Genomic DNA, 27,676 nt, shown 5'->3' with positions numbered 1-27,676 from the left:
TCCAGAGCTTAAGAGATATGTCTGCTTCCCAAGGACTTATGACAAGGCATGTGTTACCTCACCCCATCAACACAGTGTAAGCTCTTAACTCCTGTGCTATGTGGAGAGGGTTACAATTGTTCTCTGTGACCCAAATGTCACCACCGCCAAGAATAAAAGTATCACCACAACTACTGGGCTTTTAATCCCAACAATCAGGAGCAGAGGCAGGAGGATCTCTGTGAGTTTGAGGCCATCCAAGGCTACATAGTAAGACCTTGTCTCCCCCTCCAAAAAAACAAACAAAACCGTATATACATATATGCATACATATTGTCTAATAAGTGGCTTCTAGTACATATCTATTAGCTCTAAGCAGTTTCGTATGTATTTTTTGTTGTTGTTTTGTTTTTGTTTTCTGAGACAGGGTTCGCTGTCTCTATAGCCCTGGCTGTCCTGGAACTCATTCTGTAGACCAGGCTGGCCTCAAACTCAGAAATCCGCCAGCCTCTACCTCTGCCCCTCTCAAGTGCTGGGATTAAAGGAGTGCGCCACCACTGCCCAGCTCAGTTTAGCATATCTTGTATGGAATATTTCCAGTACTAATCTCTCAACTAGACAGAAGCCAATGTTATCATTTTTTTCTTAAAGATTTTTTTTCCTGATTTAAAATTTCATCATTTTTATTGCAGGAAATTAGAAAGTCTTAGAATTAAAAGGTTCTTAATGGCTTTACAGCCCAGAGCTAGATGCCATTGTTAAGACTCGGGAGTAGTTCTTGCAGATAGTTTTCAAGAAAATGGCAGTCCTTGATTTAGAGCCATCTAGTTTTTTTCACGAGGGGTCAGGGGTATTTGAATAAGTTCTAAGGATTTTCCCTCTGTCTTCTGGCTAGGTTTCTGCCTCAATGCTCAAGCAGTTCCCCAACAGTGGCCTGAATCCAGGTCTCTTTAATGTGGGGCCCCAGTTATCTCCTCAACAGATTGCCATGCTGAGCCAGCTTCCACAGATCCCCCAGTTTCAGTTGGTAAGTGGCACGTTTCCTTCCTGTTGCTGAAGAGGTCATTTGCTTCTCTTTTTACCTTTGCATTCACTTCCTTCTTTCTGTCACTTGGTGTTCAAACTTTTATGCAGATGGTTAATTATGACTAAAAGTTGATAGATCAGTTTGCCTGAAGGTAACCTTAGCTGTAGACCAAGAACTTGGCTACGGATGCTTTTGACATACTGACCTGCCCTGTAGCATGCAGTCTTTCCATGCCGGTCTTAGAAAGCTGTGGTTTCCTCATTGTTTTATAGGCATGTCAGCTTCTCCTGCAGCAGCAGCAGCAACAGCAGCAGTTGCTACAGAACCAGAGAAAGATTTCTCAAGCAATGCGCCAGCAGCAAGAACAGCAGGTATGTGGGTGGAGAAGGTTCCCCTAGTGCTCGGGGTGAGAAACACCTTTTGGCTTAACAGCTAATTTGGGATACTGGCTTATCATCTGTCCATTTCTCTTGGGTCCTTTCTTAATGGATGCTGCACCCTCAGCTGGCAAGGATGGTGAGTGCTCTCCAGCAGCAGCAGCAGCAGCAGCAGCAGCAGCAGAGGCAGCCTAGCATGAAGCATTCACCTTCTCATCCTGTTGGGCCTAAGCCACATTTGGACAACATGGTACCCAATGCGCTGAATGTGGGGCTCCCAGACCTTCCAACCAAAGGGCCAATCCCTGGATATGGTTCTGGTATGTTCTATGTTGCGTGCTTGTCCAATCCTATAGTAGTGTTTGGCTTTGTATTACCTCCTTTTTTTCTTTTTCCTTTCTTTCTTTTCTTTTTCTTTTTTTTTTTTTAAGATTTATTTATTTTATGTATGTGAATACACCATCATTGTCTTCAGACACACCAGAAGAGGGCATCAGATCTTATCACAGATGGTTGTGAGCCACCATGTGGTTGCTGGGAATTGAACTCAGGACCTCTGGAAGAACAGTCAGTGCATTTAACCACTGAGCCATCTCTCCTGCTCCCTTTTCTTATTAATGTTATTTAATTTATTATTTTTTTTTAATTTCTGAAGCTGGCAGTGGTGGTACACACCTCTAATTCCAGCACTTTGGAAGCAGAGGCAGGGAGTTTCTGTGAGTTTGAGGCCAGGCCTGGTATACAGAATGAGTTCCAGGACAGCCAGGGCTACACAGATAAATACTGTCTTGGAAAAATTTTTTTTAATTAAAAAAAAAAGTATATATTTTTTTAATATATTTTGCCAGTGTGTATGTCTGTGCACCACATATGTGCAATGCCCTCAGAGTCTGGAAGAGGCTGTTGAATCGCTTAGAACTGGAATTACAAATGGTTATTAGCCACCATGTAGGTGCTAGAAATCAAACTGTCCTCTGGAAGATAGTCAGGGGTATTAAGTGCTAAGCCATCTCCCCAGCCCCTCTATTTTCATAATATATGGTACGTGCCTATAGTCCTAGAGAAGATAGTCCTTGGCACTCACTGGTCCCCTAGTATAGCATAGTCTCTGATCTACAAGCCAGGGAGAAGCCCTATCCTTAAAAAAAAAACAAAACAAAACAAAAAAAGAAACAAGGTTGAAGCCGGGCGTGGTGGCGCACGCCTTTAATCCCAGCACTCCGGAGGCAGAGGCAGGCGGATTTCTGAGTTCAAGGCCAGCCTGGTCTACAAAGTGAGCTCCAGGACAGCCAGGGCTACACAGAGAAACCCTGTCTCGAAAAACCAAAAAAAAAAAAAAAAAGAAACAAGGTTGATATCTCCTAAGAAACAATACCAAAGGTTAATACCTGACCCCACGTATGCACATAGTAACACACATGTAAGCATGCATGTAATTTTACATGGCATGTACTCAAACAAACCAACTGAGTTTCCTTTAAATGCTGCACATGGCCGAGGTTGTATCTATGAAAGGATAACAAGGTTAAGTGTTTTACTTCACTAATGAAGCTGCCTTCTCAATGTACACAAAAATTTTAAGGCCATGCCTTTTTAAAGGCAGGTGGGGCACATGTAAGGACATTTTTGACATTGAAATTTTTTTTGTCCAGTAAATTTTCTCATTAGAAGTGGGCAACATGCTGTAATTAAAGTTCAGTCAGTGAGACAACCATGCTTTAAAAAACAATAGCTTTGAGACAGCATAGGAACATAAAATATGACATCTTATCCTTCTGCCTCCCCTGTCTGTTTTGTTTTGTTTGGGGTTATTGGTAGACTAGGCCAGCCTTAAATTCCCAGAGATCTGCCTGCCTCTGTCTCCTAAGTGCTGGGATTAAAGATGGGTGCTGCTACCACCCGGCTTACCTTAACCTCCCTTGTCAGAAGGTACAAGGGAGAGTCAAAGGCGACTTTTTCATTTTTCAATCCATGTCCATTACTCACCCCAAATGCACTTGGGAAAGAAACTGACTTCCATGACCAGGGTAGTTTAGCTTGGTGACTCTTGATACTTTTACATGCGTGAGTAAAGAACATATCACTGTGGTTGGGATGTAGCTTAGTGGTAGAAGATTTGCCTACTCAGTTCTGGGTTCATCTTCAGTAGCAGTCAGAAAGAAAGGCAAGGAGCAAGGCATGTTTATAATCACAGCACCCAAGAAAAGAGGCAGAGGGATCACAGCCAGTTGAAAGCTATCTGGTCTACTTATCACCTTCCAGGTCAGCCCGAGCTCCATAGATAGACCCTATCTCAGAAAAGAAAGGGAAAGGAAAACTAGAGTATCCGGCAACCGATGGTAGGCAAAACAAGCCTTTCATTTCCGCATATAAAACCCAGGAAATAGATCCAGAAGGATCATGAATTTGAAGTCAGCCTGGAATACATGAGACCCTGTCACTAAAAATAAATGAATAAATGAATGGATGCAGGTTTATCCCAGTGATTGTCATCATAAGATCTGCAGTGTTTGCTGTCTGCTAAGAAGTGATGTGTTAGCGATGAGCCTGCTCGGTTTTGGTTTTGGTTTTTTGTTTTGTTTTGTTTTAAACAGCATATACCTTTTCTTATTTAAACACAGTTTTTTTCTATTATTTTGTGTTTGTGTTGTGCCTGAATGCATATCTGTACACCATACCATATGTTCACAATGCCTCTGGAGACCAAAAGAAAATACTGGAACCCCTAGAATTGGAGTTACAGATGGTTGTGAGCCATCATATAGGTGCTGGGAATTGAACTCAGGTCCTCTGCAAGAACAGCCAGTGCTCCTACCTGCTGAGCCATGGCTTCAAGCCTAAACACAAAAATGTTACCAGTGTCTTATTAGGTAGTTATGCTATTTGTGATTATTTTGCTGATTCCTAATTGTTTATAAATACTAAAGATCAGAGTTCACCAGACAAAAACACGTTTTTACTTTCTCATTTTACTGAAATTTTGTGATTTGGATTCTATTCCTGTTAATTTTCTGGAGGCGGGGGCAGGATCTCATTCAACTCACTGTGTAGACCAGGCTGACCTCAAACTCACAAGAGAGCCTCTGCCTCCCAATGCTGGGATTAAAGGTGTGCGCCACACCTGATCTACTTCTTTTTCTTAAATAATGAGTGTGTTTTATGACAAGCCTTGCTACTTCACCTAGAACTTGCTCCATAACTTACTGCCCTTGAACTTGACCCCACCCCAGTGTCCCAACTGTTGGCACGATATCACTATGCCTACATGCCTGCCTGTTGTGAGCAATGTACTAAGCCTGCAACAATAAGATTTTACTGAAAATAGCTTTTAAATATAACATAGGGCTTGAGTTTTTATAAAAATATTAAATATTAGCCGGGCATGGTGGCGCATGCCTTTAATCCCAGCACTCGGGAGGCAGAGGCAGGCGGATTTCTGAGTTCGAGGCCAGCCTGGTCTACAAAGTGAGTGCCAGGACAGCCAGGGCTACACAGAGAAACCCTGTCTCGAAAAAACCAAAAAAAAAAAAAAATATATATTAAATATTAACGGTAAAGATCACAAAAAAATACTGAGCATGATGATGCATGCCTTTAATGCCAGCCTGGTCTGTATAGCAAGCTCCAGGACAGCCAGGACTACATGAAGAACAAACAAGCAAAAAAAAAAAAACAAATGCTTTAGGCTTTCTGATGCTGAGTATTTTAAATTATATGCAGAGCCAGGCGGTGGTGGCGCACGCCTTTAACCCCAGCACTTGGGAGGCAGAGGCAGGAGGGTCAGGAGCTACATGAGATCCATTTCTTTTTTTTAAGATTTATTTATTTATTTATTATATGTAAGACACTGTAGCTGTCTTCAGACACTCCAGAAGAGGAGTCAGATCTCACTATGGATGGTTGTGAGCCACCATGTGGTTGCTGGGATTTGAACTTAAGACCTTCGGAAGAGCAGTCAGGTGCTCTTACCCACTGAGCCATCTCACCAGCCCGAGATCCTTTTCAAAAACAAACAAACAAACAAAAAAAAAAAAAAATAGGACTGACAAGATGGCTCAGCAGGTAAAGTCACTTGCCACCCCTACTGCCCTAAGTGTAACCACTGTCTGACTCAGACGGTACAAAGAGATAATCAACTCCTGCATCCTCGGACCACACACATGCAAGGTGTGCAGGCACCTGTACACCATGATGAATCCATGAATGATGGCTGTTTAATCCTCACTGCCTTTTCTGAAATAAATAGTTTCTAATTCTATGCTTTAAGCAAAATTTAAAATATTCCTAGTTGGATTTTCGGGTGATAATGACCCATCTACAGTTTGTGTTGCATTCTCAGTCCAGAGGGAAGGGCCTATGTTGCGGTAAATCTCCAACCAAATATTCCCCGGCAATGAAAGCCCGACTCAGTATGAATACATACTGTATGCCTAGATTGGGCAGATCTACCACTACACTGCCCTCTTGCACATCTATGAGACCCCTTAGAACTTGTGGATTCTCCAGGCCCAGTGCTTCTGCTCAGCTTTTCTCCCTCTTCCATTTTCTCCTTCTCTCTCTCACCTTCTTCTCCACCTTTCCTTTATCTGCCTAGTCATCAGCTCTCCTTTATTTTACAAATTAAGGTGGGAAGCAGGTTTACAGGAAATCACCTTAGTGCTGACTCATTCCCTGTTCAAAGCCACTCACTGGAGAACAAAATTAACATCAAATATAATTAGCCCCAGGGCTATCCACAACATTTCCCCCTTTCTGTCCAATTAAAAGACTATTTTATCTCAGATATAATTGAACATAACTATTACTATTTTGTAATTTACAAAGTACGAGAGACCTAACACCCAGTCCATCATGTTTGTTAATTAAACAGAACCTCTGTCATCTATCCTTACTTAAAAGACTTATAATTCTACATCTGGTTATGTCTTGGCTTTAGATTGAATGCCATCTGAAAACCATCCTCTCAAAACTGTTCCTCTCAAAATAGAAAGCCTAGGTTGGCTAGGAAACTGTGTAGTTTTTCAACCCCATCAGAAATCCAAGAACAACTGATATTAACTGAAAATATATAGGAAGCCTAACACAGCTTCCAAAACTTAGCCAATCCATAAAGACGACTGATCACGTGGACAGTCCCTTACTTCAGCATGTTGGAGCATCAGCCTTCAGCCTGCTGGCCAGGGTCATCTGACAGACTTAGAGAAACAGGAATATTAAGGACTAGCCTACTCTGTCTTGGCAGAATCAAGCTGTCCTAACTTGTAACTGTGTCCTTTCTTTGGACAGTATGATGTCTGTAGATGAATGAGGCAGTTCTTGCCTAGTGGCTGTTTCTCCACAACTGGAGTAACTCAAAGATGCTCAGTTTCTTCTTTGAATCCAAGACAGGGAAAGCTGTGAGGAGCAGACTGGTCTCAGCAACAAGTGAATAAATAATAAATAATAAATAATCATTAAACATTCTGTGGACTTCTGACTTTTTTGAAAGCCGACTATCTTTGTGAAGTAATCTAGACTGTTCTCTGTTACCTACTCAGCCATTTCTAATTAAAATAACTGAAAAGTCCCTAACAATAAACTCAGAGCCATGAATTTCCTATTTGGCCCTTAACTCACAGGCTTAAACATCTCAACCCCCCCCCCAAAAAAAAAACAGCACCACCCCAAAATATGGTTTCTAAGTAAAATTCCCTCCTTAAGTTTCAGATTTATCTAATTTTATTTAAATGTTTATTTAATGTATTGTTAATATTAAACTATTTGTAATATTTATATACTAAGCCAATCGAAGGGTAGAGCTGTACATTATGGAAATTATGAAGATGAAAGTATGGCCACCAAGATGGTGAAGTGACTAGAAGTGCTGCCAGCCCACCTGGCAATCTGCATTGTTCCCTGGGACCTCCAGGTGGTAGTACAGAACAGACTCAGTTGGTTCTCTCTTACCCTCTCCCTCTCTTTCTTACTTCCTGTCCCTCCTTCCCTTTCTATATCATACACTCACACACATTTTCTCTGTCTAAGTGTATAATTTTTAAATTTTTAATGAAAGCAGAGAAATTTGTGTCCATAATCAAATACCAGTTGTGTTGGGCTCACTTTGTGGGTGACAGTTTCTCTTACAGTTATGGTGAAACAGTAGATTCTTGTATGTATTTATCTTCAGTATTGGTGGCGTCGCCCAAGATCTTACACTTGCAGTCAGATACTCTCACTTTCTAATCTATAGTGAACTGAATGGAGAATCTAAGAACGGGAGTGAAGACAGTTAGCTTAAGGACAAGTTAATTTGAGAGAGTTTCCTCCAGGATAAATGAGCCTGACCAAATGGTAATGGTGCAGTGCTGTGGGCAGAGGCAGGAAGGGATGATTCTGGCAGATGATAAGGGAGGTTGGTAATGGTGCAGTGCTGTGGGCAGAGGCAGGAAGGGATGATTCTGGCAGATGAGGGAGGTAAAGGGTTGTATTTGCAAGGGTGACAAGAAGTAAGAGGCGAAAGGAGTCCCAGGCAAGAACTGGACCAGGTCTTATCTCCACTGTACCTCGGCCTCTAATACAGGGACAGGCTTGAATTAGACTCTTTATAAATATTCATTAAGCTGAACTCAGTTGCCTCTTTGACCAGGTTTAAGGCTCTGTGTGTCAGTTGGAGAATCAGAAGAAAGCTACCATGGACTAAGGAAGTTTGGTCTTGATGAGTTCACAAGTAGGTAGAGGTCACCTGAGTGCAGCCATTAGGGCATGGTCCACATCCCAGTGCCATACCACTTACTACATGACAGCAAGAGGAGTCCTTGCTGGTGAGTTTGGTGCCTTGGCACGCCGAGCAAGCACAGGGCTGTGGACTCCATGCAGTCCCCCACGTGCCTGTCCTCACTAGGCTTTTCTTTACAGCCCTGGGTTAGAGGATGGACCTTCCCAGGGCTTGTTGAATCTCATGTGCTTACTCTGTGATGGCATTGTGCTGGCACAGACGTCCCATTTAAGCTTGGTGCGATCTGCTCAGTTCTTCCCTTTTCTACACTTGATGAGTCACAGAAAAACTCAACAGCTTAAATTAAATATCATTAATTTGCTGAGTTAAAAGACAGTTTAGAACAACTTCAAAGAAAAGGATTATATGAGGACAGCCTTCTGCTCTCCTTACCAATCCTCATGTCTTTTGTTATCCTTGCCAAAAGCCATCCTTCCAGAAGCCTGCAGCTGCTCACCTTCACTACTTTCCTTTCAGAGGCAGAAGTGTCATGTGTTTAGGCCACAAGGACTCTCAGACAACCCTCTGCCTCCCAGTGCCTCTGGTCTCCAGGCTCATTTTCTTTCCATTGTTGAAGATGAGTTTGGTGGGATGATTATCTAATCTCCAGGCTGGAGAGCTGGCCCAGAGTGCAGATTGCTCTTAGAGAGCACCTGAGGCTGAGTCCCAGCACCCAGAGCCAGCAGCACTTCAGCTTCAGGTCTCACACACTTTCTATGGCCTGTGCAGGCACTTAGACCCACACACAGATAAATGCAGTTAAAAATTAAAAAAAAATTTAAAGCTCAATTCTACTTACCACCCTTACCCTCCAACCAACCAGCTAGGCTAGTAATTTCAGTTATAAATGTGTATCTTCATAGAAATAAGTATCATTTTAGATGAAGGGAAAGTTTCAGATCCCCACGCCACCCCACCCCTGTCTGTGCATGAGTAAAACTAAGCCAGACAGTAGGATAAACCCTCAGGGGAAGCAGACCATGACGTGGGCCTCGTAGGACTTGGATCAGTAGAGCTTGAGGGAGAACCAGTCTAAGGCATCCTTTTACACTGGAAAGCAAGTGGCAACAGCTGGGCTGAGGCCTGACTGGAACCCCAAAGCCTGTTGACTGAGGTGGAATGGGGACTAGTGTTTGTCCCCACTCACCCACAGTCCCTTATCCCCAGACTCCTGTGGCTATGTAGACCCATTTTGTTGGTTGGCTTTAATCTGCAACTTACCTGTTTTGAGAGTTCATTTGAAAACTGTGTTATACCCAGGGGAGAACAGGTGACTAGCCCTGTGATACTGTGCTGGCAAGACTCTCAGGTTGTATGTGGCTTTTAGTTCTCTGGTGCTCCGTAGTAGTGGGAGAACCTGATGCTTGGGGCTCACAGCACTGTGAATTCAGAATCTCTCTCTTTTAAAAAAAAAAAAAAAAAAAAAGCTTCCTGTACCTTTGAGGGTGTTCCTCTCTGTGCGGAAAAAACTGCTCCCTCTCCCTCCCTTTCCTCCTCCCCTACCCCCCCCCCATACTACATTGGAGTATCAGTGGGCTTCTTGCCCTTCTCTAGGCACAGCTGAATGTCACGAGTCAGACCTTGTACTGGCTCCTAAACCATAGATGGTGAGGTTCCTTTGTGTAGCCTTTCCTCTCTCCCACTGGAATCCATAACAACTCATTCTCCCATGTTGGTGTCAGATGTGGTCAGAGAATGGTTGAATCCCCCTAATTGTCTGGCACAAATGATTGCTTAGAAAAATGTGGGTGCAGGTAAGCACTGAGATATACCTAATTAGATGACCCATTTTCATGCCATAAAAAAGAGACAACAGTTTTTAATCCAGAAGGACCCAGAATTAGAGTTTTGAATCAAGCGGCTGTTTCTGTATAGAGACTATGTCAAAAGGCATCCTTGGGCTCCTCCTCGAGTATTTAGTTTCTGATGGAAGAAACGTATAGACATGTTGTGATCTCTTTGCAGGCTTCAGCTCTGGTGGCATGGACTATGGTATGGTTGGTGGCAAGGAGGCTGGGACCGAGTCTCGCTTCAAACAGTGGACCTCGATGATGGAAGGGCTGCCATCTGTGGCCACACAAGAAGCCACCATGCACAAAAACGGTGAGAGAGCAGCCTCATGTTAGTAGCAGAAACTTCTGATCCCTACTCAGGCCTTGACCAAGTACCCTGCATGTTTTGTTGGCTTTTGTATGTGTGTTTGTGTTTCCTTTTTGAGACTGGGTCTTTCTCTGTATTCTAGGCTGGCCTGGAACTCCCAGAAACCTGCTACCTCGGCCTCCATAGTGCAGACATTAAGGCATGTCCCACCACACTTTTAAGGCAATATCTCAGGCAGGCTTAGTATGTAATCCCACCACTCAGGAGGCAGAGGCAGGTGGATCTCTCTGAGTTCAAGTCAAGCAAATTCCAGACCAACATAAAGAGACCCTGTCCCTCCCAGAAATGTTATTTAGTTAAGTAAAAGAATAACTGCACTGTCTTGTAGCCCATACTGCCTTGAACTCAAAAAGTTTTGTTGCCTTCATCTCCTATGTCCTGAGATTAACAGTGTATACTACCATGCCTTCTTTTATGATTTTTTAACTCTTATATGTATGCATATTTTGTGTATGTCTGTGCAGCACATGCATGCAATACCCTCAGAGGCCAAGAGAGTGTGTTGGACTGCTGGGAACTGCAGTTAAGCACCATGTGGGTGCTGGGAAGCAAACCTATGTTCTATAGAAGAGCGGTCAGTGCCCTTAAGTACTGAGCCATCTCTATAGCCTTCCCTTTTGTGAATTTTTATTTATTTATTCTTTAAGCACAAATCTTTAGCTTTTGGTAATGAGTCTCTTGGTTATTTTTCCTAAGTTTTATGATCACCTATCAGAGGAGGGCTTGGCTTAATTCATCTTTCAAGGCATTTAAAGGGTTCTAATTAAGGCTGGCATAACGTCCCACTTCCCATGGGATTGAGAATAGTTACTGTGCACCCATAAGATTAAAGCCCTGTTTAAGTGTCTTAAGAGAACATGGGAGGCAGAGGCAGGGTGATTTCTGAGTTCGAGGCCAGGCTGGTCTACAAAGTGAGTTCCAGGACAGCCAGGGCTACACAGAGAAACCCTGTCTCAAAAAACCAAAAGAGAGAGAGAACAGAATCCTCTTGCTAAGGTGTTGGTTGGTTTCGTTAGCTGAGAATTTGTGGTCCGTGCTAATCTCAAATTCCTGGCTCTGTGCTTTTTGGGAGCTCAGAGATCAGTATCAGATTTTTTTTTTTTTTTTTTTTTTTCGAGACAGGGTTTCTCTGTGTAACCCTGGCTGTCCTGGCACTCACTTTGTAGACCAGGCTGGCCTCGAACTCAGAAATCCGCCTGCCTCTGCCTCCCGAGTGCTGGGATTAAAGGCGTGCGCCACCACGCCCGGCTCAGTATCAGATTTTTAAAAACTCCTGCCCTAACCTGGGTATTGTTGTGCATGCAAGTTGCTATACTTAGTTCAAGGTTGTATTGGGAAGATAGAGTGAAACCCTGTCTCAGAAAAAGAAGAAAGATTCCCTAAGCTTCAGAAGATTGCTAGTAGATGAGAATTCTTTTTGTTTGTTTGGTTGGTTGGTTTTTTTGTTTTTTGTTTTCAAGACAGGGTTTCTCTGTATAGCCCTGGCTGTCCTGGAACTTACTCTGTAGACCAGGCTGGCCTCGAACTCAGAAATCACCCTGCCTCTACCTCCCATGTTCTCTTAAGACACTTAAATAGGGCTTTAATCTTATGGGTGCAAAACTAATAGCTAATAACTGCCTGCCTCTGCCTCCCAAGTGCTAGGATTAAAGGTGTGCGCCACCATGCCTGGCATAGATGAGAATTCTTAAGGTTTGAACTTTGTTCAGAGCCCCTTGTTCTCTGTGAGTTAGTGTCCCTCCAGACAGCATCTGAGTCATACTGTGAGTGTGGATTAGCCTTGCCTGTCCATTATTTCTTTTCAGAGTTTCTTCATTTCCCTAGAAAACAGATAAGAAGTCTAGCCCTTCTTCCAGCCTTCAGTGCAGTGCTTGTTTCATTTGTCAATATTTCATTTGGATTCAGAGTTGTCTCCATGAGAATCAATATAGATAAGTGTCTGGTGTTCCTGCTGCAGAGCCTCAGCAGGCTTAACCCAGCCAGCTCATTCAGGTTTCCGTTATAAACCCTCTTTAATAAGCCCATTATAAAACTTCTTTAATAACCCCATGCAGAGACTGGGAAAGAAGCCACCCAGAGCTCTCTGCCTGTTCCATTAAGCATGATCAAAATCAAGAATAATTTACTGAAATTATAAAGACTGTTTGTTTTATGGACTGAGTAACCCCCTAGTCTTGGGTCATCCATAGCTCTGGGCACTTTAATAACTTCCTCAGCCTAATGATTTGCCAGGTCTGGATAATAAATATAAATAAAATGGCATGCTAAAAGATACCTCAGTACAGTATCCTCTTTCCTTATCAGAGAATGTAGATCATGTTTTCCCCATTTCCTTGGCAATCCCCAAGACAATTGAGCATTTCATTCTGCACTCCCTCACTGTGCTGTACCTCAGGGTGTGAGCCACACTGTCCACAGAAAAGCAAATGTCCTCTTAGCAAAGGATGGAGACACTGATAATATTCCTTTAGTCTAAACCAGATTGCTTACTCAGTATTTATATAAGCGTTTTATTATCCTGAAAATCATTCTAGTGCTCACGATTCACCACTCTAAGACTATGCTCAAATTAAAGTAAAAAATTATGGCTTTCAACTTTTCCTCCATGAAAATGCTTCAAGGAGGTACTAACAAAGCCACAGGAATACCCTGGGGAACACAGTGACAGAGGATTTTCTCTTCTCTGTATGTGAGGCCCTGGGCTCAGAAATGCAGAGTTCATTGCTGGCGTGCTGGCAAAGACCTTGTGCAGGAATTCCACTTCATTGCCTTGGAATTTAAAGCAATTGCAGATGGCTTTCTCTCCAGTGGACTCTGCACACTGCCAATTCCAGATAACCCAAGCTCAACCAGCCTTTAAGAGCTGGGGTAAGAAGCATCAATAGAAAGATCACTAAAAACTGCCCAAGACTCTAAATTTGTTCAGTTTTTCTCATTTCCTACTTTTGAATAATTAGCTTAGAAACCTCTTAGATACTGTGCTTTGTACTTCTGTATATGTTTCACTGATTTTATAGGACTATAGAATTTCAGATTGAAAGGGCTTTTCTAGAATGAGAACACTCGTGTGGGCTTAGGTGAGAAATGGAGAAGCTCAGAGAGGTGAGGAGTCATCACGGCCAGGCTTCTATTAATGGTTGCCCAAAGTTCTTTTTTTTTTTTTTTAAAGATTTATTTATTTATTATATGTAAGTACACTGTAGCTGTCTTCAGACACTCCAGAAGAGGGCACCAGATCTCATTACGGATGGTTGTGAGCCACCATGTGGTTGCTGGGATTTGAACTCTGGACCTTCGGAAGAGCAGTCGGGTGCTCTTACCCACTGAGCCATCTCACCAGCCCTTTTTTTTTTTTTTTTCCCAAAGTTCTTTATTCCTATGTATGTGAGTGGTTTTTAGTTTTTGTGTATGTCTGTGCACATGTGCATGCCTATTCCCAACACAGGTCATAAGAGGGCATCAGACCCCCTGGAACTGGTGTTACAGACAGCTGGGAGCTGCCATGTAGGGTGTTGGAATCAAACCTGGGCCCTCTGAAGAACAGCCAGTGGTCTGAACTTTTGAGCCAACTCTCTACCCCTGGCGCTCTCTCTTAGTCAATTATGTCTTTCTTTTCTCAGGCGCTATAGTGGCCCCTGGTAAGACCCGAGGAGGTTCACCATACAACCAGTTTGATATAATCCCAGGTGACACACTGGGTGGCCATACGGGTCCTGCTGGTGATAGCTGGTTACCTGCCAAATCTCCACCGACTAATAAAATCGGAAGTAAATCCAGCAATGCCAGTTGGCCTCCAGGTATTGTTCATAAACTGCCTTTCCTAGAATAGTTCAATGACATTCCGGCTCTGAACACACCTCTTGTGCAGCTCACTGTACTGAGGAAGGCCCATGCTTTCTTTCTGCATTTAGTAGCTACTGTCTGATAAAGGTAAGGCATGAACCTTGAGACGTGTGCTACGGCAAAAGTAAAGTTCTTCAAGAAACGTGGAGTTAAGGAGAAAGGAGGTGGCCTTGTAGCTAGGATTTGGCATTTATCCTGTATGTAGAGTACCTTGGAAGATTAGCTCTTTTAAAGTGGCATTGAATTGATTGACATGCTCATCAGTCAGATCCGACGTTTATCTGTCTCCCCAGGTACACGGTGATGAGTTTGGTAAGACTCACCTCTCTCTTCTTCTCCCTTCCTTGCTCTCTCCTTCCTCTGTCCCCTCCCTGTCTCTATATTCTGTTTTCAATATAGAAAATTTAATAAAAGTCAGTAATTTTCCTTCTCTTCACATATAATTCTGACATTAATGTATATAACTACATTTTATTAGTGTGAAATGAAATAATGCCTCTTGTTCATATAATACAATTATACATATAGTACAGTCTTCTCAACACAATTAGAGGTTAATATTACATGTAGCTTTAAATATAGCTTTAACCGATCAATAAACACAGGATAAGCCTTCATTATATAGTCTATGTTTTCTCATGAACACTTAAATTATTCCCAGCTATCCCCAGACAGACTGAGAAATAATGGTCACTTATTATATTTCATTTTATTATGGCCTTGCTTCCTTAGGCCACACGTACTTTTCCTTACAACCTGGCTTCCTCTAATATCATGTATGGAGCAATGTATGATCCAGTGCACACAGAGAAGTGAATGAACAGACAGTATGCTAATAGACATGCTACTGACAAGAGTGTTTGTTCATGGTAAATTTTATTTCATGATGAAAATCTGATGCATAGTAGATTTCATTGTTTAAACTTTTCATGGGACCATGTTTTTTTCTACTAAACAGTTATTTTAACATAATAATAAAATAGTAAATGTTTAAGTTGTTTTTAACACTCTCCTATCCCTATCATTTCTTCTTATCACAGAATTCCAACCAGGAGTGCCATGGAAAGGTATCCAAAATATTGACCCTGAATCTGACCCCTATGTCACCCCAGGAAGTGTGCTAGGGGGTACAACCACATCTCCCATTGTAGATACTGACCACCAACTGCTGCGGGATAACACCACAGGTAAGTGCGGGCTGCAGGCTGCATGTAATACTACCCAGCGTTGTCATAGTTATTCGCCTGTGGCCTTGTTTCTATTTGTAATACCTGATAATTTAAGCAGAAAATAGAAGCATATTTTTTTATATGTGTATTGTTTGGTTACATTTTGTTTTTCCTTCCATTTGAGTTTAAATAAAAACACTTGCCGGGCGTGGTGACACACACCTTTAATCCTAGCACTTGGGAGGCAGAGGCAGGTGGATTTCTGAGTTCGAGGCCAGCCTGGTCTACAAAGTGAGTTCCAGGACAGCCAGGGCTACACAGAGAAACCCTGTCTCAAAAAAACAAAAAAAAAAAGAAAGAAAGAAAGAAAAAAATTACAAAGTTTCCCTGGTTATACTGACATTTGTCTCTAATATTTTCTTCCTCTTCCTCTTTTGTTACAAGGGTCTAATTCTTCCCTCAACACCTCGCTGCCTTCACCTGGTGCCTGGCCCTACAGTGCCTCTGACAACTCCTTTACCAACGTTCATAGCACTTCAGGTACTCGGTGGCGTTTCCCCTCTTGCTTAGCAGCTGACTGTGAGGCTCCTCTTTCTTACTAGCATTTACTTTCTAAGGGGTACCACTTAAGGATGGGAAACACCTAAGTCAGCACAGATGGACACACAACCTTTCTTTGCATTCAGCATCTACTGGACTCACAGAGATAGGATAGGTAACACAGGACTATATTGGACCAAGGCCAGTGGGAATAGAATCTCTCATAACTGCAGTTCTTCAGAGGGCAGAGCCCATGACCTGATGACCAAATGTTTCTGTTAACTAGCCAGCCAAGAAACCAAGGGCTATACAGAGAGCCATTTCAACCCATATTAACATTGAGGCAGCCCGTGGTAGCTCACCGACCTAAATCTGACCTAGAGACATAATGACGGTAAAAGGCAGAGTAAAAGAGAGGACCTTGGTTAATTTGCCAATAGTACTTGTTGAGTTCCTATGGTTGGTTGGTTGGTTTTTGCATTTATTTGCTTATTGAGACCTAAGAAGGAATAGAAAAGTTAATAGGAGCTGGAGAGATGGTTTGGTGGGTAAAATGCTATGCAAACATGGAGACCTAAGTTCAGTCCCCATGCCCACATTTAAAAAAAAAAAAAAAAATCAGGCACAACTGGGCATACCTTTAATCCCAGCACTCAGGAGACAGAGATAGGTATGTAGCTCCACCCTATCTCAAAAGAGAAAATGATGGCATACAAGTGTAACGCCAGTGCTGGGGAGGCAGAGACAAAAAGATCCCTGGGCCTTGCTAGCTAGCCAGTCCCTCCAGCCCACCAGAGCTACAAGCCAAGGGAGAGACACCTCCCCACCCTTACCCCCTCCACCCCCACCACACACACTCACATATTTTTGTTAGTTATTTGGAAATTTCATACAATGCACCCTGATCATAGTTGATTCCTATTTCTCCCAGGTCTACCCTCTCTCCCTTGCACTACTACCACACCTGGCATCACTTCTCCATCTCTGCTCTCTCTAGCACTCTAAGCTCAGGTTGACCCACTCAGCTGCTGCTGCTGCTGCTCTTGGTGATCATCCCATGGCACTGGCATATCTTATACACTGGGGTCTGCTGCAGCTAGACTTCACCCATAGCCTCTCATAGGCTCTCTTCATGGTGTCAAGCCTCAACTCCTTTATACTACCCCTTAAGTCCTGGGCCACCAACTGCAACTAAGGCTACATCTTTACCATTGGCCTTCCCTGGCCGCTCACAGTGCCAAGCCTCAGCAGTTCTTCATGATGCCTTCAAGTCTTCAAAACCAGTACCAGGGTGACTCTTACATATTACCAAGTCCAGCCACACAGCACGAGGTACAACCTTGGCTATCTCTGGAACACAGCTGTTTGTGCTCTCAGAAAATACTTCCCAGAAGATTTCACCTCAGCAATGCTGGTCTCTTCTTAATCACTGCTAATTTCTTAGCTCCAGCTAACCAGCAGTTGTCCCAGGAGACCCTTGTATTTTTCACTCTAAAGCCAGAGCTACATGGCCAAAGCTGCCGTTTTCTGCTGCTTACTGGGGCTAAAACATTCCCCTTCCCACCCCTCTCCAACCCCTCTGTTTCTGTTTTCTGACTCCCTCTCTCTGCCTGATTGACCTTGAACTCAGAGATCTGCATGCCTGTCTCCTGAGCACTGGGATTAAAGGTGTGGTCCACCAAGGCTGGATTTAAGATTTTCCTCACCTAGAACTTGCTCTGTCTCAGGCTGGCCTGAACTCAGAGATCTGCTTGGCTTTATCTCCTGGGATTAAAGGTGTGCACCACTATGCCTTGATCAAAATTTAGCTGGGTAGGATCTTGCCCCAAAGTCCCACTCACTTAATTCAATTTAATCTCCTTGAACACAGGATTCTGCTCCATTTCACTTCTTGGTGCCCTTTAATACTCAAACCATATATATTAGATGTTTCCTTTCTGCGCTTACTACGCTTGTTCAATATGTTCTTCATGAGTCTTAACCAGAGAATAAAGTTTCTGCTGAGCTTTTTTGAGACGTCCTTTGTCAATGCAATTAATATAAATTTCACTACCTTAGCCTCAAGTAGACTCTTCAGACTAGTGCAAAAAGCAGCCATATTCTTCACCATAAAACCAGTCTCCAGGCCACACACTGAAATTCTCCTCTGAAACCTCATGGGCCAGGTCTGCACAGTTCAAACCACTCTCAGCAACAAAGTCGTCCATATTCCTACTAGAGAGCCCATTAAGCCCCATTTAAAGCATTCCACCACTTTCTGAATCCATCTACATTCTTCTCAGGCCTATCACAGCAATACCCCAGTCCCTGGTACCAACTTCTGTCTTAGTTAGGGTTTTACTGCTGTGAACAGACACCATGACCATGGCAAGTCTTAAAAATGACAACATTTAATTGGGGCTGACTTACAAGTTCAGAGGTTCAGTCCATTATCATCAAGGTGGCTGCATGGCAGCATCCAGACAGGCATGGTGCATGCAGAGCCACGAGTTTACATCTTCATCTGAAGGCTCCTAGTGGAAGACTGACTTCCAGGCAGCTAGGATGAAGGTCTTAAGGCCACGCCCACAGTGACACGCCTACTCCAACAAGGCCACACCTCCTCTCCTAATGGTGCGACTTCCTGAGACAAGCATATACAAACCATCACAGTGTTTTTCACCACATTTTCTCTCTCCCTTACTCCCTGGACCCCAGGCCCTGTCTCTCCACAGATGAAAATCATATTTTTCATCTCCACTCCTCTTGGTCCACTCTCACCCTAGGTTTTGTTTTGTTTTTGAAGACAAAGTTTCTTTGTGTAGCTCTGGCTGTCCTAGAACTCATTCTATAGACTAGGCTGGCCTCTAACTCAGAGATACATCTGCTTCTGCTGGGATTAAAGGTATGGCCCACCTCCACCAGGCAATTTATCTTTTCTTTTCCTCTCCTCTCTTTTTATTTGGGGGGAGGGGGGGTTGCAACTCTACTGCAGCTTGCTTAGCCACGCTCCATGAAAATTCTAAAGGGATGTACTCTCACACGGAGCATATATTGAGCCTGAATTTCCTTTTCCCTGCTTTCCTGAGCCTGTCCCTATATGTGTTGTTACCAAGGTTACTTATTCTGTCTCCCTCTGAACCAGAGGCTCCACAAGATAATTACCTATAGTCTGTCCAGTGACTGAAGCTTAGTAAGAAGTAGTGATCATTTGATGGTTTTTTTAGATTTATTTATTGCTGTGTAGACAGACAGACAGACAGACAGACAGAGTCTGCGTGTATGTGTACTATATACTTGTCTGGTGCTCACAGATGACAAAAGAAAGTACGGGACCCCCTGGAGTTTGGAATGGTTGTGAACTACTCTGTAGGTGATGGAAATTGAACCCAGATCCTTTGCAAGAACAAAGCCATGGCTCCCAGCCTTATTGGTTATATTTAAAATCGATGTTGGTGTCTAATGTATCAAGGCACAAGCAATACATAGTTTTCTAGTGGTTCAGTGCTTGCGAGGGGAGTCAGTGAGCATTTATAGAGTACTCTAGTTCCGTTGGTGTTAACATTGTAGCCCTGTCTTCTTCTCGTGTTTACCCAAAAAGGAAGTAGGAGATTAGTTATATTACTGAATTTTCAATTCACAACATGATTTATCAGTTTAGAGTCATTTTTAAAATTTTACATTCAGCATGCTCAGAGGAAATTTATTTTCATACTGCTGCTATTAAAATGTATGCTTCCTGCTACTTTTTTTTTTTTTTGAAACAAAGTACAAGGAGCCCAGGGTTACCTCATCCTTAACACTGTGACTTTATAAAATATAAATATACTTGTGTTTATAAACAAACAGAATTTGTGTCTGTTGGTGGGCAGATGCCCATCTAACCCTAACTTCTTTCTAACGTTTCTCTTACAGCAAAGTTCCCTGATTATAAATCCACGTGGTCCCCAGATCCCATAGGACACAACCCCACTCATCTCTCCAATAAGATGTGGAAAAATCACATCTCCTCCAGGAACACTACACCGCTGCCCCGCCCACCTCCTGGCCTGACCAACCCCAAACCGGCATCTCCTTGGAGCAGCACAGCACCACGATCGGTCAGGGGGTGGGGGACACAGGACTCCCGGATTGCCTCGGGTGAGGATGGTCTGCTGTGGAGGAGCAGGAGCGTCTGTTTAGCACCCTGGAAGGACATGGCTAGGCCTCAGCATGGAGGAGTGTGTTGTTATCTGGTAGAGGAAAAAATCATCTTTTGACTGCAAAGTTGCAGTTAATACAGATGAAGGAACCAGGACCCCTCGAGGGCACAAGAAGTAAAAATGAGCAATTATAGAGGAAGGGGGGGGGCATTGTCCTACAAATATGCAAATTAGTTCACTGGGGTCAGGAACTAGAAAAGACCATGAAGGTCAGGATTAGGTTAAAAAAAAAAAAAAAAGAGGCCTATGGTCTGCATGGCCTGTGTGGTCCTCTGAGAGTCTGGGTTTGGGTGTGCATTAGTCTTCTCTCTCCCTCATCCTTCCCCTGTTGTCTACAGCCTCTACCTGGAGTGATGGGGGCTCTGTCCGTCCTAGTTACTGGCTGGTTCTCCACAATCTCACCCCACAGGTAACCGTGCTTTCTTGTGGATTTCTAGATAAGAGTTTGATTTTATTTAAAGAGAGAGCTGAACATATTGGCACATACCTTTAGTCTCCAGCACTTAAGGCAAAGGCAGGTAGATGTCTCGGAGTTCAAGGCCAGCCCGTTAGCAGGTTCTTAGGTTACATGGGACTCTTGTCTAAAATAAAAGGGGAGAGACAGAATGGAGGATGTTGACAGACATGAAAGCTCTTTTCTCATTGAAGTTTTTTGGTTTTTTGTTTGTTTTCATTTGTTTTGGCCCCACCCACCCCAGTGGTTTCTCTGTGTAGCCCTGGCTGTCATAGAACTCACTCTGTAGACCATGTAGACCAAGTTGGCCTTAAACTTACAGAGATCTGCCTGCCTCTCAAATGCAGAGATTGAAGGCATTTGCCACCACTGCTCGGCCATGAAAGCTCATTTATGGGACTAGAGAAATGATTCAGCAGTTAAGGAAGCTTGCTGCTAGCCGGTCGTGGTGGCGCACGCCTTTAATCCCAGCACTCGGGAGGCAGAGGCAGGCGGAGTTCTGAGTTCCAGGACAGCCAGAGCTACACAGAGAAACCCTGTCTCGAAAAACCAAAAAAAAAAAAGGAAACTTGCTGCTTAGGCAGAGCACCCAAGTTTAGTTCCCAGCACCCATAGGAGATCTGGTGTAGGAGATCTGATGCTCTCTTAGGGCCTATAAAGAAAGCTCTCTTATTTCATGGCCACTAGGCCTCACATTCACACTCATGATGCTAGAGATGAGAAGATGCTATAAAGCATCAAGAGTGGCATCATGTGGCCTGCCGATAAGACAGTGTGTTTCATAGATATGCCTGTTGGAATCTGGAACCAAATAAGACAATACATTGGAAAAAGACGTTCCCAACGGGGGCTTGGAAGATCGGTCAGTTGATAAAGTGGTAGTGTGAGGTCCTCAGATCTGTAACATACTAGTATCTGCTAGGACTCTCTGTGAGCAAATACAGTTTGCTATAAACTTATCTGCCCAGTGAACCTATTTGTGGCGAGTAAATCACAAGGTTCCTCCTATTTCTAGGCTTAAATAGTCTCTCAAAATACATAAAAGTCCCAGTTTATTTCCTTAGCTAATAGTTGACTAAACTGTAAAGTCTTGTGTGGGAGCAGGAGTGATACTGATACTGGGATCAAACCTGGGGCTCACATGCAGTAAACAAATATTCCGTGTACATCTGAACACAGCTCCAATATGAAAAATCAAATATAATAATGCTCAAAACTATATATGCCTTAGGGGGGTTGTTTGTTTGTTTTGTTTTGTTTTTTTGAGACAGGGTTTCTCTGTATAGCCCTGGTTGTCCTGGAACTCACTCTGTAGACCAGGCTGGACTCAAACTCAGAAATCCCCATGCCTCTGCCTCCCGAGTGCTAGGATTAAAGGCATATGCTACCATTGCCTGTCTGTGCCTGAGGGTTTTTTTTTGGGGGGGTGGTGGTTTTTTTTGTTTTTTGATTTTTCGAAACAGGGTTTCTCTGTATAGCCCTGGCTGTCCTGGAACTCACTTTGTAGACCAGGCTGGCCTTGAACTCAGAAATCTGCCTGCCTCTGCCTCTTGAGTGCTGGGATTAAAGGAGTGTGCCACAGCGCCCGGCTATGCCTGAGTTTTTAAGAGTTATCACACTATGTAGTGGTTATAATGTGGATAGGATGAGAGCCAATAAGAGGTACCCAGTTTTGAAATGAGCCTGGAGCCGGGCATGGTGGCGCACGCCTTTAATCCCAGCACTCGGGAAGCAGAGGCAGGCGGATTTCTGAGTTCGAGGCCAGCCTGGTCTACAAAGTGAGCTCTAGGACAGCCAGAGCTACACAGAGAAACCCTGTCTCCAAAAACCAAAAAAAAAAAAAAAAAGAGAAAGAAAAGAAAAGAGCCTGGGCATGCTAGCTAACTATTTACTCCATCCACTAAAAAAAAAAAAAGTATGCATATATTACATGTATAATAAAATTAACGTGATCCTGGCTGGGTTTGTATCAGAAAATAATTGATTTCTTTAAATATTAGAGCTGCTGGGGCTAGAGAGATGGGTTAGCAGTTAAGAGCATTGTCTGCTTTTCCAGAGGTCCTGAGTTCAATCCCCAGCAACCACATGGTGGCTCACAACCATATATAATATATAGTGTGATCTGGTGCCCTCATTTGGCATGCAGATGTACATGCAGATAGAGCACTCATACATAAAATAAATGAATATTTAGGAAAAATGTTAGAGCTGTCTTGTAAGTAGACCAGTGTTACTCCCAGTTTAAGTTGTTGGTGGAGCAAAGTGATACATGGGGCAGTGGATTTTCCATCACCAAAAATGTCTCCTGAAAAGTCATTTGTGCCATATAATGATTTATTCATGTAGGTGATGTCCCTTACTAGCGTGCCAGCAGCATTTTCTTTGATTTTGGGGGAGGAGCTAACAGGAGCTGCTGGCTTTCACCCTGGCTTCCCACTGGTGCTGAGAGTGGAACCCAGGGCCTTGTGCCTCTTACCTGCTCCACCAAGGGCTATGAAACATTCCACAGCTTTTTAAGTCTTTCCCAATCATAGCATAGCTTTTCCAACAAGGTGAAATGAAGTATTCGGATGAAGGCTTAAATGATTTTGTTGGAAAATTCATCCGGAGTAAATAGGTTTGTTCATATTACTCCTAGATTGGAGAAATTACCCATAATCCCCCATAGCCCTTGGTGAACTGGGTTAAGTGAAAAGGAGGTAAAAGTAGCTCTCCCTTTATATGTTGTCTGGGGTAGGACAGTGTTGGAGCGAGGCGTTTTAACTGCCTGGTGTTCAGGGCGCTCTTCTTGTCTGGTCTGTCTCTGTGAGAGTATTTATTGGGGAGGCAGAAAAAACAAAATCTTAGTAATGAAGTTGAGAGCTTTGCATGGTAACTTTATTTCTCATTTTCTGCCTTTTTGAGCTCTACAAATATGCACATGCTTGTTCATCTTTCTTTCTTTTTTTTTTAAATATTTATTTATTATATGTAAGTGAACTGTAGCTGTCTTAGACACTCCAGAAGAGGCATCCGATTTCGTTACGGATGGTTGTGAGCCACCATGTGGTTGCTGGGATTTGAACTCAGGACCTTTGGAAGAGCAGTCGTTGCTCTTAACCCCTGAGCCATCTCACCAGCCCCTCATCTTTCTTTAAAAAAAAAAAACAGACCATATATTAGATTTTAAGTTTTTACTTTAAGCTAATTTTATACAGAAACATCTTATTTATAAAATAGAAATAGTGGGTCTCAGTCTCATTCTCTCAGTGTCTTAGAATTTACCTTTCCCATGCCTCATCTACTTCTTAGCTCACATGTGTTGTTACCTCTTAGATTGATGGGTCAACCTTGAGAACGATCTGCATGCAGCATGGCCCACTGCTGACATTCCATCTGAATCTAACCCAGGGCACTGCCCTGATCCGATACAGCACCAAACAAGAGGCAGCCAAGGCCCAGACTGCACTGCACATGTAAGTACTGCATCCAGCATCTAGACAGGCGCACATGATTACACAAAGGCGTGTTCTGGTGCTGCTCAATTTAACAGTGACGTAAGCATGCTCAGGAGCCTCAGCTCAGTCACATACATACTTGCAAATACTGAGGTGTCGGCCTTTTCTACATTTGTTATGAAAAACATTCTAAATGCTATTGTTTTTCTTGTTAGAATCTTGCTGTTTACTGTTGCAGATGTAAATAAGAAATTTTTGGTTTTTTTAGTTGGTTGGTTGGTTGGTTTGAGACAGGGTCTCTCTATATAGACCTGGCTCTCCCAGTCCTCACTGTAGAGACCAGGCTGGCTTTGAACTCACAGAGATCCACCTGCCCCACCTTCCTAGTGCTGGGATTAAAGGTGTGCATCACTACACCCAGCCCAGAGAAGAAATTAATATCCTTGTGGGTAGCAGGGTTTTTGCATGAAGTAGACAGAGTAGGTCAGACTCTCACCAATTCTCTTTTCCACCCACTGTCAAACTGGTGGACAAAAAAGTGTAAACTCCATTTGGCCATAGCTGCCATGACAAAAATCCAGAGAGAGCACAGACAAATGATAGCAGGCCCAGCCACAAGTCCATGCTCAGACAGAATGGGGTCTGGGTGTTGGCTTGCCTGCAGTTATGAATGGGATTCTTTGCCTCATGTGGATTTAAGGAAGGAAGGGAGGGAGGAAGGGAGGGAGGGGAAGAAAGAAAGCTGACATTTTCTTCTTGCTTTTGTAAAACTTCAAATTTTTAAAAACTAGTTTAGAATCACAGCAAAATTGAGATGATGGGACAGCAACTTCCTGAGTGCTCCTTCCTGACTCCTCAGCCCACTGTCATCACTCCTACAGTTTCCAAGATCCATTAGCACCTAATTCACCAGAGTTCACAGTTCACCTTAGGGTTCTGTTCACTTTCTGGGTCACTGGTGGTGGTGGGTGTGGTGGGTGTGAACAAACAAGTGCTGATCTCCTCACCTCACACCCGTGTCTGGATCTGGCTGGATCGTTCAGGGTTGTAAGGTTGCCCTAAATATCCTCCGCTGCCTCCCTCCCTCCTTCCTTCCCTCAGGCCCTCTCTACAGGCACACGCACACGCACAGGCTGGAGACATAGCTCAGGTGTTCTTGCTTGGCATGAATAAATCCCTAGTCAGTCCCCAGTACTGCAAAAACCAAGCATGAATGCCCACACCTGTCGTCAGGCATGCAGACAACACAGTAGCAGAGGGCTGACAGCTGTACACCACCCCACCCCCACCCCCATTGCTGGTGATCCCTTGGATCACGTGACTCTCTTCTCCTTTCTCTAGGTGTGTGTTGGGAAACACTACCATCCTGGCTGAGTTTGCCACTGAGGATGAAGTCAGCCGCTTTCTGGCTCAAGCTCAGCCCCCTACACCTGCAGCAACCCCGAGTGCACCTGCCACAGGGTGGCAGTCACTGGAGACCAGCCAGAACCAAGCAGACCCCGTTGGACCTGCGCTGAACCTTTTTGGTGGGTCCACCGGGCTCGGGCAGTGGAGCAGCAGTGCTGGTGGCAGCAGTGGGGCCGATCTTGCCGGCACTTCCTTGTGGGGCCCCCCAAACTATTCTTCTAGCTTGTGGGGAGTCCCGACGGTGGAAGATCCCCATAGGATGGGCAGCCCTGCTCCTTTACTACCTGGTGACCTTCTGGGAGGAGGGTCGGATTCAATCTGAACTTAGAACTTTCAACTCTGACCTCGTGACCTTTTTTGGAACAGCAGCAGCACTAACTTGACCTTTTCGTTTTTTTTTTCAACTTGCAATAAATACATTTTTAAAAGGAAAAAAGAAAACGGAGAGAGAAAAAAGGTGGGTCATTGACAGACTGTCTGAGCACATAGTTGCCTCCCTTAAAACTTCAGTTTTTTCGTTTGGAATATGAATCCAAAAAGAGAACATATCACTCTTGAAATACTTGAATCATGAACGCCAACCTAGAAAGACAATGTGAAGCAAGTACACATACCATTTAAATTTAAACACAAAAAAATTAAAAAAATTAGTTTCTAGTTTTTCACTTTTTTCATGTTATATGGAAGTTGTTGCTAAGAAACATATATACTGAAAAAATAGCTTTTTAACTTTGTTTGCACTGGGTGTGTTTCCGTCCTTAGGTCTACCATGTTTGGGTGGGAGGGAAATTCAAAAGAATTGTTGGGGGAGGGGGGAGGGAAGACTTGACGGAGCCTCACTTTAAAAACAAAAACAAAAAAACTTTAAAAAAAAAAAAAAAAGGAAAAATTTTGTGATTGGCTGGTTGATAAATACCAGTGTGTTCTGGCACATGTAACTGCCCAGGCATGCTCGTTCTGGTATGTGTGTGCACGTGTGTTCATGTGCATTTGCGTGCATCCTTCTCTCTGTCTCTCTTTGTGTGCCTGCGTCCTGCCCTCCTCGTCCCGCCCCGCCCAGCCCCGCCCCCACCCTGATTTCTCAGAAAGCTGCATTGCTGACAGTTCCGAAGGCTGGCTGGCCGGCCATCCGCTTTTAATTATTTTTGACTATGAGAACACAGGAGCACAGGGAGCCGCTGCAACTCAAGCCACTTCTTCTGGCTGCCTTTAGATGAAGGGTGCTTTTCAGTGACAGAGCAGCAGCCAGAACGCAGGGGGGCTGGGTCCCCAGCTTCTGTCGACCCAGCTGCAGAGCAGAGCACTGCCAAGGCCAGCCAGAGGTGTGACAGAAGGCCCCTCCCTCCGAGAAGCTGCTGCTCACCTCTGTGCTGTGAAGTAAGCAGTTGCCTACCCTGCAGGCCGCTGAGCAGCAGGAGTCTAAGGACTGAGCTGGACGGTTGGCTACTTTGAGTGAGAACAGACGATTCAATAATTTTTAAATCGTGTGATGTTTTAAAAGATGAAAAACTGTTCCCACTTTGCTGTGTCATCAGGTGTGAGAATTTTTTTAAAAGGATTCAGGTAATGCAAATTCAATTACTTCTATCAGTTCTCATTATCAATGTGAGGAAGACAGTAAGTTATGAGCAGCCTCCTGGAAGCATCGCAGCGCCTCCCTCTCTGCTCCCCTCTTTCTCTCTCGCTGAGCATTACCTGTGCCAGGCCGTGGCGTGTTACAGCACCAGGCCATCACTGACAGAAACGTTTACTTAACGAATGTTCTTAAACCAGTGTGTACTTCAAGTGTCTCCCTTTGTTTCTCTGTGTTGTTTCCTGTGTATGTGGTTTTGCTTAGGCAGAAATAACTTAGCAAAGTATTGCACCTTGTTTTGGTTTTGACCTCTTTTTTTTCTTTCCTTGTAATGTTGGTTTTTTTTATTTTGGTATTTAAAGACTTTTTTAAAAAAGCATCAATGTAGTAGTTCTCTGGGCCGAACAGGAGGCAATGTTTAATCCACAGTTATCACCAATACGTATGTACTATGTTGGAATCAAAATATATCAAATTTCTTATTGTGAAGAGAGTGAAAGTAAACCCGAAGGGGATCCTCACATACTAAATAGCTGGCGGGCGGGCGGGCTGGGCGGGTGGGCGGGCGTGATGTGTGCGGGGAACATGCTAGCACTTGTGTGATATCCCAGTCTGCATTGTACTGTCTGTTCAACATGAAGTGCCGACATTCTGTACCAGCAATTACCTGCCCATTCCAACCCCTGACGGGAGCAGACCTCTGCTGTCCTCTGTGACTTGCTGCTATTGAGGACAAGGGAGTTTTTCTTTCTTTAGCATCTTCAGTGAAGGATAC

At 43.7% G+C, this 27,676-nt stretch overlaps 1 protein-coding gene across 6 annotated transcripts in view; it reads left to right on the top strand.

The window, feature by feature from the left end:
• Tnrc6b (trinucleotide repeat containing adaptor 6B) overlaps positions 1 to 25,773 on the top strand; it is a 216,815-nt gene extending 191,042 nt beyond the window's left edge. For all 6 annotated transcript variants that reach the window (XM_085831814.1, XM_085831815.1, XM_029469460.2 and 3 more), the window contains 11 exons: positions 875 to 1,006; positions 1,279 to 1,377; positions 1,511 to 1,703; positions 10,103 to 10,240; positions 13,918 to 14,094; positions 15,181 to 15,327; positions 15,754 to 15,849; positions 19,744 to 19,968; positions 20,369 to 20,439; positions 23,800 to 23,939; positions 25,263 to 25,773. In XM_085831814.1, the coding sequence (XP_085687940.1) occupies positions 875 to 1,006; positions 1,279 to 1,377; positions 1,511 to 1,703; positions 10,103 to 10,240; positions 13,918 to 14,094; positions 15,181 to 15,327; positions 15,754 to 15,849; positions 19,744 to 19,968; positions 20,369 to 20,439; positions 23,800 to 23,939; positions 25,263 to 25,650 (1,806 nt within the window). In that variant the 3' untranslated portion in view covers positions 25,651 to 25,773. The remainder of the gene's footprint in view (positions 1 to 874; positions 1,007 to 1,278; positions 1,378 to 1,510; positions 1,704 to 10,102; positions 10,241 to 13,917; positions 14,095 to 15,180; positions 15,328 to 15,753; positions 15,850 to 19,743; positions 19,969 to 20,368; positions 20,440 to 23,799; positions 23,940 to 25,262) is intronic.
• Positions 25,774 to 27,676: the final 1,903 nt, after the last annotated feature.

The sequence above is a fragment of the Mus caroli genome, unplaced genomic scaffold (assembly GCF_978045245.1).
Source record: "Mus caroli unplaced genomic scaffold, Mus_caroli_1 scaffold_16, whole genome shotgun sequence".
NCBI classification, from domain to species: Eukaryota; Metazoa; Chordata; class Mammalia; order Rodentia; family Muridae; genus Mus; species Mus caroli.
This window is presented reverse-complemented; position numbering and strand designations above follow the sequence as displayed.